At 42.8% G+C, this 13,459-nt stretch overlaps 1 protein-coding gene across 6 annotated transcripts in view; it reads right to left on the bottom strand.

Annotated features, from left to right (window-relative positions):
* Positions 1–13,459, bottom strand: part of PSD2 (pleckstrin and Sec7 domain containing 2) — a 96,888-nt gene that overhangs the window by 31,339 nt on the left and 52,090 nt on the right. For 5 of the 6 annotated variants that reach the window (XM_061634979.1, XM_061634610.1, XM_061634558.1 and 2 more), the window contains 2 exons: positions 11,601–11,659; positions 921–1,010 (listed from right to left, as the gene is read on the bottom strand). In XM_061634979.1, coding sequence (XP_061490963.1) covers positions 921–1,010; positions 11,601–11,659 — 149 coding nt within the window. Of the gene's footprint in view, positions 1–920; positions 1,011–9,521; positions 9,776–11,600; positions 11,660–13,459 lie in introns of those variants that run through there. The other variant, XM_061634889.1, reaches the window with a different exon arrangement.

Raw genomic sequence — 13,459 nt, forward strand, 5'->3', positions numbered from 1 at the left:
AAACCCATGGCTGCCCCCATGTAAACGCTGTACAATTGCTGTACAATTCCCCCAGGAGCTACAAAACATCATCCACCCCCCATCACTCCCAGGGGGACCTGTGCTATATTCTTTCCATGAGTTTGGCAACAAAGAGTCCCATGTACTAACTGCTCAGACTGGGGGCAGTTGGACACACTTTTTTCAAAAGTTTTAAAGAAACAAAATGCTCCAGCTGTAGGAGTCATCTTGACTGGCCTTTGTGTAGCTACCTCACTGCATACTGGTGTTGGGAATCAGTATTTAATAGGCTAGGGAAGCTGACAGTGAGTTTTATTCCTTGAGTTTTTATTCCATGCTGTGTACAGTGTGCCAGCTACAGGGATAATGAGATCCCTTCCTTATGTGGCACTTTCCTCTCCTGATCTTGTACCACAGGGGTTGGGAAGCTGAAACCTGAGTCCAGATGTTGTTGAATTGCAGCTTCCGTTGGCCTCAGCCAGCATGGCCAAGGACGATGGGAGTTGGAGTCTAACAACATCTGAAGGGCCATCCCTGTTATACCACTTCAGAATGCAGTAGGGGACTGCCTGCTCAAATGTTCTCATGTAAGCAACTCTTCCTGCTCCGGAAAAAAACACTACCACCTCAGATTGAAGCCTAGGCTATCATATTTTCCTAAAGCATTTTGGCTCCTGACAAAGGAGAGTTCTCCAAAATGTATCAGGCTTAATAAATAGTTGAATACTGGTAGCATGTCTGATTTCTGATCACAACATGGTAGAAGAGCACCTCTAAGAATGAAAGTGAATCACTTTTGGAGCAGAAGGTAGGATGACTTCCATAACCCACCCTTACAGTATACATGTTCAATGCCGAAGCTCAGTGGATCTCCAGCCACTAACACTTGTTTCCTGCAAAAACAATGAATATAGCATTACCTTCAACAGATCTTTTGGAAAATCCTTCCTATCATTCAGTCCATCCAGATTTGCTGTAAACTGTTGGCAAGACATCTTTTTCCCAATATTCTGTAATGCAGAAACATAGACACCTTATTTTTTTCAGACTGTTTTAAACGCTGCAGGCAAGATATAAATATGCAGACAACCAGGACAAACATTTGTCAAATAAAATATTTCTTTGTAGCAACTCAAGCCTAAAACAGAGCAGTTCAAAAGAAAGAGAAGAAAACATATTGCTTATGTAAGCTGCCAGGCTTTGACAGATTGTCAGTGTTTGCCTGTGAATGTAAAATGAATAAGGCATTCAGTTGTGGGCATTTGGGCTGGGCTACAGTCTCCAGCCCCCCTGCAGGCCTTTTTGAGAAACCGAGAAGAGGTTTCCCCGCTGTCATCTCATTGGCTTCTTTCCATGAAACCTGTTTGAAATTTATGTTGCTGTCACACAGTCGAGTTGCATTATGGGGCTCCTGATAAAAACAACAACAGAATATAAAAAATAAATGCTGAGTCAATGGGTGCCTTGCACAGGTTCAGCCTAACAGTTCTGAATTATAAGTCCCACTCATATGTGGCTCAGAGTGGAACGGCTGTCATAGCTGGAGTTTCCTGTCCTTGCCAAATCTAACACGATGGCTACAATGACTGCTCCTGCACTATTCCTGGTACCATCTCTTCGCTTTTTGGTGAAGGCAACCATCATTAGCATTATGGGATTTTAGCCTATTCAGACTGCAATGCATCCTAATCAAGAGATCCAAAGATGTGGATGTTGCTGGGAGTGGCATGGGAGCAATCACTACCCGTACACTGCGCTCAACATCTAAGGCCCTCCTCCGAGTACCATCCCATCAAGAAGCTCGGAGGATGGTGACTAGAAATAGGGCCTTTTCGGTTGTGGCTCCCGAACTGTGGAATGGTCTCTCCGATGAGGTGCGCCTGGCGCCGACGCTGCTATCTTTTCGGCGCCAGGTGAAAACCTTTTTATACTCCCAGGCATTTTAAAGTGTATTTTTACAGTATTTTATTACTATGTTCTATTCTGGATGTTGTTTGGTTCTCGTATTGTTTGTGTGTTTTTGTTTTTTTCAGTTATTATATTTATTGTATTTATATATTGTGCCTGCTTTTACCTTCTATGTACACCGCCCAGAGAGCCTTCGGGCTTAGGGCGGTATATAAATAAAATAAAATAAATAAATAAATGAGACCCACAGACCCAGTTTGCACATCACAATAAATCAAACTATGGCTTACCATGAAAGAGTAAGCATGCTGCTGCATACTGCTCAAATTGCGCACACACCACTCCTCCCTTTCCAAAGCTGGGAGGAGGGGGGAACAGAGACTGGCTGAGCATTACATGCAAATCAGTGCTTGTGGTTTGTTTCTCTCCAAACAATTATGAAAAGAAGTCAAAATTATCTCGAGGAACAAATTCAGGAAGCCATGCAAGCTGCACACATTTCCTTTTTCACAAGTACACCACTTTGGTAGATATTGCCTTAATGATTAACAAATATATTTTACAGGAACAAAGAAATACCAAGTGCCCCAAAGTTATAGAAATGTACTGCTAACTGCAATGACTGCACTTACCACCTGAGAATGGGTTAAAGAGCAAGAATAGAGGGTCCCGGAGCAGGAGGGAAACAGAAAGGAGGAGAGAGGAAAGAAGAAATTAATGTCACATGTGCCATTGAATGCTTGCAGCTCAGAGAAGCCTTCCAACAGCTTACTCCCAGGGAGCTTGCTGGAATGACCACACTGTTTCCCTTACAGAAGGATTTGGGACCTCAAAAGTTAGTTTCCTGCCCAAGTCTCCTCCTCCTTTCTCAGTGGTAACTTAGGCCTCGTTCTCACAAACAGCAGATGAGGGAGTAAACCTGTTTGGTTATTACTACACCATTTTAGTTCAGACTGGAGTTGTTGATTTACATGATTGAATGTTCCTCTACACAAAAATAAAATAAAATCTGTACACAGAAACCAGGCATGTCAGAGAGGAGACAGTTCCAAGAAGCAGTTCTCCCATGATGTTTAAGTTTTCTATTTGCAGGGAAATTTTTGCCTGGGAAAGCATTTAGTCACCTGAGCCCCTTGCTCAGGTCTGAAGTGGTAGACTGGAGTACACGGTTCCCCACACCATCCAGGTCCTTTTCACATGTCCCTTCAATGCAGTCCCATGCACTTTGTGTACATGTGGAAGAAGGTGTCCAAAGGGCTCTGCTGCTTATAAGAACTAGGTCTTAGAGATAGAAAATAGTGATGAGTACGAAACTGGGTTTGGGTTAACCAGAGACTTGCCGCTACAGCAACGATTCCTGGTGTGAAAACTGACACACTGCCATGAAGCAATGTGAGGTGTCATTCAGAATACCAGAGGCAGACGGTCTTGACTCATGAGTAGGGATGGAAGGATCTGTTCATTTTGGTTCTCTCAGTTTCTCAGATTTCTAACCTTAAATTTGGTTCTCCAGATTTCTGCAGCAATTTGCGATTTTTTCATTTAAAAATTTGTCATGAAAATTCTTCATCACTTTTTAGCAATTTTCTCCTAATAAATACATTTTTGTATGCAGTTCTAACTAACGTACACATTTTTGCAAGCAATTTATTCTAACATAATGCATTATTTTTTATGTTATTTTCACCAATATAATTTTGTGCACATTTCTCCCTAATATTTGTATATTTGTATATTTGCTTGGTTGGAGAACTGCATTGTTAAATTCAGACAGAGCTTGGAAAAGTTACTTTTTTGAACTACAACTTCCATCAGCCCCAGCCAGCATGGCCACTGGATTGGGCTGATGGGAGTTGTAGTTCAAAAAAGTAACTTTTCCAAGCTCTGAATTCAGATTAGAGCAAATTTTGAAGAATGGCTATGTTCTGGTTCTCATATTGTTTCATAAAGTGCAAATTTTATAAATGTGGCTTTAAATGTGAACTGAATCGAATTTCTCCTCTGTTCCTACTCACAGGGCTGAATCCATCAGGGAGTTCTTTTGCTTGTGTGTGTGTACTGCCTTCATGTCGATTCCACCTTATGGGTGACCCTACAAATAGGGTTTTCATGGTCAATGGTATTCAGAGGGGTTTTTACCATTGCCTTCCTCTGAGGCTGAGAGGTAGTGACTGGCCCAAGGTCACCCAGTGAGCTTCATGGCTGCATGGGGATTCGAACCCTGCTCTCCCAGGTCATAATCCAACACCTTAACCACTACACCACACTAGCTCTTGACTCCTCTTAAAACGAACATTTTGGGTTTTTTTTTAAAGTGCCAAATACCAGCAAGTCTATCCTATTCCTGCATTGCAATGCCCAGCCATTTGTCACCAGTTTTTGTGCTCTGTTATAAAGTGTAGCATGTAGAGTTATAAACTGTAGCTATTTAGAATCTGTTCAACTTGTGTTTCTCCCCCGCCACCAACCCACACACATAAAGTATAGAAACATGAAACGTTCCCTTTAAATACTATATCGTTAACAGAAAGTAAAAAATATTCCCTCAGCAGAGGTTTCTCCCATTCATTTCATGAGGACAGGATATGGTACCACCAGCACTAAGATGTTGCCTTATAGCGAGTCAAAACTTTGGACCACCTCATTGATTGGGAGTCTTTTCCATAGTTTTAGGCAAGTGTTTCCCCCTGGAGTTGTCAGGGATTGAGCCTGAGACCATTTATAAGTAAAACATGTGCTCTACCATTGAGCTTCAGCCCTTCCACCTAAATGGATTAGTGCTAGCTGTCTGAATCTGAGCTAACACCAATTATACAGCCATGAGAGCGGCTGTATACTATAGCCAGCATGGAATTTTCGCATTCTGCAATGTTAAATTGAAAATATCCCCCATGCCATTCTGATGCTTCCCGTGAGCTAATTTCAAAACAAAACTGTATAAAACATATCGTCCTGAACTCAGAAACGCTTGCTTAACAATCCTCTAGGTTTTCATGGCTTATACGCACAACACTCAGAGAGAATCAAGAGTTCAAAGTGTAAAACAAAAGAAAAAAAATCCAGACCCCTGTTGGACTTTTTTCTGTCAGTGGTCTCATAATTTGTTGAAATTAATTAAAAATCAGCCATGCTCACAGAGTACCTGTAATCCTATGACTGACCTTGCCCCATACTCTGACATTCATCTTCTGCCATTTAAAAGTTAAAAAATGCCTAGCTGATTTTTAATTAATTTAAGAAATTTAGCAGTGAAGTCAATGATAAGCCCGGGCATGCTCAGTAAGAACCAACTGTCAGTGTTCTAAAAGCCAGACTCACAGTTGCTTGGCTTGGCTAATCAGGGGGCCACACCCACGCCGGACAGTTATTCCAATTTAGACAATCCTGACTTCCTCCAAAAGAATCCTGGGAGGTTTAGTTTGTTAAGGGTGCTAAGAGTTGTTAGGAAACTCCTGTTCCATTTACAGTGCTCCAGTGGCCAGAGGGGCTTAACAGTCAGCCCCTCTTCTGGGGACTGTAGCTCTGTGAGGGGAATAGGGCCTGTCCTAGCAACTCTCAGCACCCTTCACAAACTACACTTCCCAGGACTCTTGGGGGAAGCCATGACGGTCTAAAGTGAAATAAAGGTCTGGTGTGGATGTGGCCAGGGACAGCTTTGGTTTAAATTTGGGTGGGAGACTAGATGTGCCTGTTGTAGAATTAAAAGGTTGGGGGAACCCTGAAAAATACAGATAATGTTCATAGTGTTTTCCTTTTGGAAAGGAAAGGGGCTTTCCCTCTGCCCAGTGCCCACCCTAGCAATCTCCTCCCCTCCCCCTTCCTCCCTCTTCCTACCCTTCCTCTTATCTCCCCCTTGGTCCTCCCCCCTCCCTGCCCCTCCCCCAGGTCAGTTTCACCTATCCTAAGCATCATTATACAGGTGTAAATCTCATTGACCTAAAAAAGCATGCAAATGATCTAATCTGCCTTCCCCTCCTCCTCCCTCCTATCCCCTCCCTTTTGCCCTTTCCCTCCTTCTTCCTTTGCCCCCTCCCCCCTCCCCTTCCAATCCCCTCCCTCCTCCTTCCCCTCCCTTCATAGAATCATAGAATAGTAGTGTTGGAAGAGGCCTATAAGGCCATCAACTCCAACCCCCTGCTCAATGCAGGAATCCAAATCAAAGCATTCCTGACAGATGGCTGTCCAGCTGCCTCTTGAATGCCTCCAGTGTCGGAGAGCCCATTACCTCTCTAGGTAGTTGGTTCCATTGTCGTATGGCTCTAACAGATGTTTTTTCCTGATGTCCAGTCGAAATCTGGCTTCTTGCAACTTGAGCCCATTATTCCGTGTCCTGCACTCTGGGACGATCAAGAAGAGATCCCAACCCTCCTGTGTGTGACAACCTTTCATGTACATGAATAGTGCTATCATATCTCCCCTCAGTCTTCTCTTCTCCAGGCTAAACATGCCCAGTTCTTTCAGTCTCTCCTCATAGGACTTTGTTTCCAGTCCCCTGATCATCCTTGTTGCCCTCCTCTGAACCTGTTCCAGTTTGTCTGCAACCTTCTTGAAGTGCGGACACCAGAACTGGATGCAGTATTCAAGATGAGGCCTAACCAGTGCTGAATAGAGGGGAACTAATACTTCACACGATTTGGAAACTATACTTCTGTTAATGCAGCCTAATATAGCATTTGCCTTTTTTTCAGCCACATCACACTGTTGACTCATATTCAGCTCGTGATCAACGACAATTCCAAGATTCTTCTCACATGTCCTATTGCTGAGCCAAGTATTCCCCATCTTATAACTGTGCATTTGAATCCTTTTCCTAAGTGTAGAACTTTGCATTTATCCCAGTTGAATTTCATTCTGTTGTTTTCAGCCCAATGCTCCAGCCTATCAAGGTCCCTTTGAATTTTGTTTCTGTCTTCCATGGTATTAGCCAATTTTGTATCATCTGCAAATTTGATAAGCATGCTCTGTACCTCCTCATCCAAGTCATTAATAAAAATGTTGAAGAGCACTGGGCCCAGGACCAAGCCCTGTGGTACCCCACTCGTTACTTCCACCCAGTTTGAGAAGGAACCATTGAGAAGCACTCTTTGAGTACAATTCTGGAGCCAACTGTGGATCCACCTGATAGTTGTTCCATCCAGCCCACATTTAGCTAGCTTGCTAATCAGAATATCATGGGTCACTTTGTCAAAAGCTTTGCTGAAGTCGAGATATGTCCACAGCATTCCCACAGTCTACAAGGGAGGTTATCTGATCAAAAAATGAGATAAGATTAGTTTGGCAGGATTTGTTCTTCATAAATCCATGTTGGCTCCTAGTAATCACTGCATTGTTTTCAAGGTGCTTACAGACTGACTGCTTTATAATCTGCTCCAGAGTTTTTCCAGGGACTGATGTTAGGCTGACTGGTCTGTAGTTCCCTGGTTCCTCCTTTTTGCCCTTTTTGAAGATAGGGACAACATTAGCTCTCCTCCTGTCGAGCCTCCGCTCTCTCTCGATGAGCAGGGAGGGGGAAGGCATGAATTGCAGGCGCCTCCATGGCCAGAAGGTGTGGAAGGTCCAGCTGTTGTTGTGTCTTTTCCAGCCTTGGGGAAAGGGAGTGTGTTAGATGTTCCGCCAATTCCCACGGGTGAACCCTCCCCCTTTCAGGATAGTGCTCAGCCGCCAAACGCCCTCTCGGAGCCGTTAGGGGAGGATTCCGAAAGAGCAGTAACTCCTCCTTTGCCAAGTGGTGAAAGAGTCGCAACTCCCCCTTTGTCCACCCGTAACTTAGAGATGTCTGAGGCTTCCCCGCCTTCTACTTTCCTGTCTGTTGATAAGGACCCTGTTTTGTCAGACGAGACCTTGGAAGTTCGACCCCCTTCATCCCGCTCTTGACGGTGGGAAAAGCGCACTGGTCAGAGGGCGGGGGTACGAAGGAGTGAGAGATTGTGCTCTAAAACTTCCCCTATATAAGCTTGATGAGTTGGGAGGGGGGTGTTGCGTCAACTCTCCTTTACGTTGCAGAGCAGGTCTAAAGTGTTGTTAGGGAATTACAGTGAGTTATTGTAGGAATCCTATGAAGCGCACTGCTTTTGATGTTTCCATTACTCTAATAAAACAAGATTTACTTGCACCAACGTCTCAGCCTCTTGGGTTCGACTCTGGACGGGACACCTCCAGTCATCCGGCACTTCACCTCTCCTCCTTCCCTCTCCTGTTCCTCCCCCTCCTCCTCCTCTGTAGTCAGTTTTACCTATTCTAAGCATGATTGCATGAGAGTAAATCCCACTGAACTCAATAAACATGCAAATGATAAACCTGCCCAACCCTACCCCCTCCCATATTCTCCCTTTTGTCCCTTCCCTCCCCCTTCCTTCACCACTGCCTCCCCAGCCCTTCTAATCCCCTCCCCCTCCTCTTCTTCCCTCCCCTGTTCCCTCCCCCCTCCTCTTCTGTGGTCAGTTTTACCTATTCTAAGCATTATTGGATGGTAGTAAATCCCATTGAACTCAATAAGCATACAAATGAACAGACCTGCCTTTTCCCTCCCCCGTCTCCTCTCCCTTCCTCCTCTCTTCTTCCTCCCCTCCCCTCTTCCTTCTTCCTCCTCCCCTACCCACTTCAGCCCTTCTTTCCCTCCCTCCTCCCTCAGGCCAGTTTCATCTATCCTAAGCATGATTGCAAGGGAGTAAATCCCTCTGAACTCAATAAGCATGCAAATGATCAAACCTGCCCTCCTGCTCCCCTCCCCCTCCCCCCTGCTCCCCTCCCCCTCCTCCCCTCTGCCCTTCCTCCTCCTCTCCCTCCTCCTCCATCCCTACCCCTGCCCTTCCTCCTCTTCCCCTCTCCATCCCGTGTGGTCAGTTTCACCTATCCTAAGCATGATTGCAGGGAAGTAAATCCCACTGAACTCAAAAAGCATGCAAATGATCAATCTATTCTCAGCAAACTTGCACAGGATCCCATTTCTTACCTCCCAGATTAAAAAGCACAGAAATTCACTAATAGGAAAAAAAAACACCCTTGTTGTGGTGTTGCCACCACTCACCATATGCTCACAGGCATATGTTACCAAATTCTTCCAAGCTACACAGGAAGTGGATTGGACTATGAAAGACCAACCCAAATGGTGTTTGCATTTTTACAAATTTGTAAGGCAGTACAATATCTCAGAGAGAAGGTCAGGTCTCCTGCTCCCCTGGAGCATTCACTACAGCTGCCCAATTTCCCTGCTTTTTAACATTTGATAGAAATATCTGTTGGCTATAGGTACATTCTTAAACCGCAAGGTTTTTTTTTTGCCTATTAGTGAATATAATATAAGTTGTAGTATTCTTTTTTCAGCCATCCGAAATTCAGTAATCAGAGCAAAGCAGCTGGATACATATTCATCTAATTAACCAAATCACAAACAAAGACTTCTTGGGGATATGTCTATGCCCAGTATGTTATTAGTCATTTCACTCATTTGAATTTTAAGAAAGAACGAATTCTTCCAGTCATGTAAATATTTTTTTTTGAGCACACATATTCAACATCCACAAGCCTCATGACAATGGCCCATGGGATGTGTGCAGGGGATGCTGGGAGATCCCCACAGCTTTTGGCATGTGGAGTGCCACAAAAGTCTATATTAGCTCCTTTGAAAGGAAAGACGGGGTATAAATCCAACAAATAAATAAATGAAATACATTCATTGCTTCTCATGCTGTTCAACATCATGGTTGTGCTGGGTAAGGTCATCCAGAGACGGGCTGAGATGCCTCCAATATGCTTATGGGGAACACATCTCTTTTTTACACAGCTCTCAGGCAGGTGGTGGAAGTCTTAGTCCAGGTTCCGTGATCAATCATGGACTAGGTAATAGGTGAAAAACTAAAGGACAATCCTGACAAGACAGAAGTATATTGGTCATTCATGAATTGATCTGGGTTTAGGTGTAAATCTTAGTTTGCACTTCCCCCTGAGAATCAGACCCATGACTTAGGGATACTCTTGAATGTTCAAGTCACAGAACTGTCCAGGGATGCTTCTTACCAGCATAGCTCAGTATGCCAGCTGTGTCCTCCTAACCTGAAGGGACAGACCTAGCCACTGTCATTCATAGCTAGTAATATCCAGATTTGACAGCTAGCATACTCTATGTGGGGTTGCCTTAGAAGAGTGTTTGCAACCATCACCTGATGATCCAAAATAACATTGTCAGAATATTAACCATTGCATACCACACAGAGCACATTACTCCAGTTTTGCTCCCTTTTCACTATTAGCCAAGTTGTTTCTGCGCACAATTCACAATTTTGGTTTTGCCCTTTAAAGCTCTAAATGGTTTGGGGACAGGCTATCTTAAGTCTTGCTCCTTGCATATGGACCTACCACCCCAGCACTCAGATCAATATTGGAAGCACAGTATGTCTCTGGCCTCTGAAGCACAGCAAGCAAGGGCACAAGATGAAGGCTTTTTAGTCTTGGCACCCCGGCTGCTTGGCTTCTGGCAACCAGTGAAAATATGGTTGTTTTGCAGGGCCTTTTGGCTTAAGTGCAAGCTGATTGTCTGTAATGCTTTCTGAAATCATCCTTTTTCTCCAGACATACTGCTTTTATTTATTCTTGTTGCTTTATGTTATTATTTACTACCTTTGGGTCTCTTAGATGGAAAGATGGGTGATAAGTACTTAAAATAAATATGTACATTGTCTGTTGGAGGAGAAGTGGGGGGAAAGGAATATGTTTAAGTGTTCCTGCGCAGGTTTTTTTTAGCGTGGCTTCCTGACTGAACAATTTGAACAAATTTAATATACCTAAAAACATTAGCAGCACACATGAGAAACTGAGGATTATCAGATCAGGTCCAAATAATGTAATCTTATGTAATGTACAGTATAATTCCACTGCTATGTAATATGCTGTTGAACTTAACACCTTCACATTCTGGTGTTGCTGGAATGGTTTTTTAAATCATTAAACTGAGTGAACAGATTCCAAAGTTTTCTTAACCTTTTTCTCTAGGGCAATGGTTGTTTTTCAGAGATTTTAGCAAATTTCAGTGTTGCTCAAGACAAGTTCTTAGAAATGTGTAGGAGGAAGGGTTGTTCATGGGTATTTTTTTTGTACTAATAGAGTTCTCTGGGAAGAGGGACTGACTGTTAAACCACACTGGAAATTGTAGTTCTCTGAGGGGAATAGGAATCTCCTAACAACTCTCAGCACTCTTCACAAACTACACTTCCCAGGATTTTTGGGGGTAGACATGACTGTGTAAAGTAGAATAATAGTGGAATAAATCTACAGTGTAAATGCGGCCAACATCTCAGTGCATTGGGAGTGACGCTGATCAACAAAGCTAGATGATAAACCCAAATTCAAAAGCCCCCATGCATTTTCACCTGGTATCAAAAAAGAAAATTTCTGAACATCAGACATCTAGCATCTTCATCATATGTCTCATCTTATTCTGAAAATTATTATTTCTGAAAATGCATTCCATCCAACTCTGTCCTACTGTGATTAATCCATTATACACAATCCCAGATTAATGAGACTTTCATTGCTATAGGCAGAATTTTTGCTGCATATAGAGCACCAAATTGTTTCCCCTTACCCACCATTGCCTACTTCCACGATGATACTAGTTTCTCAACTATATTCCAGGTAGCAACAAATCTACCTAAACAGCAGGAGCAAACCATATATCTTCTACTAGCCATACATACATGGCCATGCAGGTCTGTGTTGAGCAGCATCAGGGCACACGTGAGTGTATGGATTCCATCTGGAAGACACAAGAAATTTAACCTGCTTTTAAATTACACATAGTCAGACCACTGTGGTTCCTGCTCTCTGCTTAGCTCACAAGGCAGGACATCATTCAAAGAGCTGAGAACAGAATTTGGGAAGTGTACGTACAAGGATAGAATTCATCTGGCTCCAAATTCAGCTAGTGTTCTATTTCAGTAACTATCTCCCTCTTACTTATTACTCATTCCAATAACTATTTAGCTTTCGAACTAAATCTAGTTATTAAGCAGGTGACATTATTACAGGAAAACTTTTAAGCCTTTTCTTAGAGTTTGATTAATGACCAAAGCTTAGCGTTATCAAGCACATTTTAAGGGTTCAAAGTGCTGTTCATGTACTTTATCTCAGGAATATGGACATGATTCCTATTAAGTAGGCCAGCCCAGTATTAATATTCCTCAATTCAGTGGTGCAGTTGGATAATTTTAGACTCTATAAGTAATAGTCTTATGGGGGGTGCTCTTTAGATGGTAATATATATTTACTGTATTATGCACAGTATTATTTCAAAATGCAGAAAGCCTGCATGGTGTGTGTGGGAGCCCTCCTGCTCATTTTGCTTAGTGGAGTCCTCAACCTCTGCCCCAAAGTCCCATGGGACTACTGCTCCTACTGTTGATGAAGGGAACACCAAATCATCGTTTGCCTGAAGCTACCCAATGAGTTCAGGACAAAGGTGAAACTTTCACCAGAGATTTCCTGGATTACCATTCACCCTATTAGCTTGTATGCTAAACCAACTTTCTTTACTTAGTGTGTTCCTGCCAATGAACAGAAATGGCAGTACAGTAAAGATTTTAGCCATCATAAAATCTAGCCTGAATATTCTAGCCATCATAAAATTGAGACAATTTGCACCATTACTATGAAATTTGGCATGAATAATCTGCATTGTGAGGGGAATACTCTAAATTTCAGATATAAATGTCTTCTATCGTCTATCATCTATCATCTATCATCTATCATCTATCATCTATCAATCGACTTTCCAGAATATGCTCTGAATGAACCGCTACAGCAACAGGAACAAGTTATTTTTATCCCTGAAGGTGACATACTGAAATGCATTGGGCAAATATCTTTGAATACATCTTTTTATTATTATTATTATTTTTCCTCCCTTTCGGGCTTCTGGTTCCCTTGTTGCTGCTCCCCCCAATTTTCTGCTCTTTTGGTTCCAACCATTTTAATCTGCACAATAGGTACCTTCAGTTATTCCTTATGAGGTTTTAGAACTCCCTTTTAAAATGTAATAGAGATTCTGAGAGCAGAAATGGAAAGGGGCGTATTGGCAAACACATTTGATTGGGTGACAATCTTCCAGAGCGGAGCTTTCTTTTGAAAAGGAAATGGCTGCCAGCTACTGCTGTGTGACTATTAAGTGAGTGTGGAGCGGGTTCTGTGTGTCTGCTCATGAAAGAGCAAGGGGTATTGTGTGTGAGAGAGACTGTGTATGAATCATTAAATCATTTCCCACAATCTTTGTCTTTAAAATGTGTCACTCTTTTCTGCATAGTTAATTATTTGTCTTCAGCGATACTCCACAGTTTTGCTTATGCTTACTTCCTTAACTGATCTCCTCTGCTTTTGGTTTGATCCCTCTACCATGGATTCAACTGGTGTGGACAGTCTGTGATGACAATGAACTACATTCCAGGGTCATCATAAGTCACTTCTCTCCATTTTCTTTTCACCCACCCCAAGAATTAATGTAGCCTCACTATGAAGTGATCCTTTGGGAAGCTTAAGTACCAGCTGACCAGCTGTGATTCCT

This window comes from Rhineura floridana, chromosome 1, assembly GCF_030035675.1.
Source record: "Rhineura floridana isolate rRhiFlo1 chromosome 1, rRhiFlo1.hap2, whole genome shotgun sequence".
In the NCBI taxonomy this organism is placed as follows: domain Eukaryota; kingdom Metazoa; phylum Chordata; class Lepidosauria; order Squamata; family Rhineuridae; genus Rhineura; species Rhineura floridana.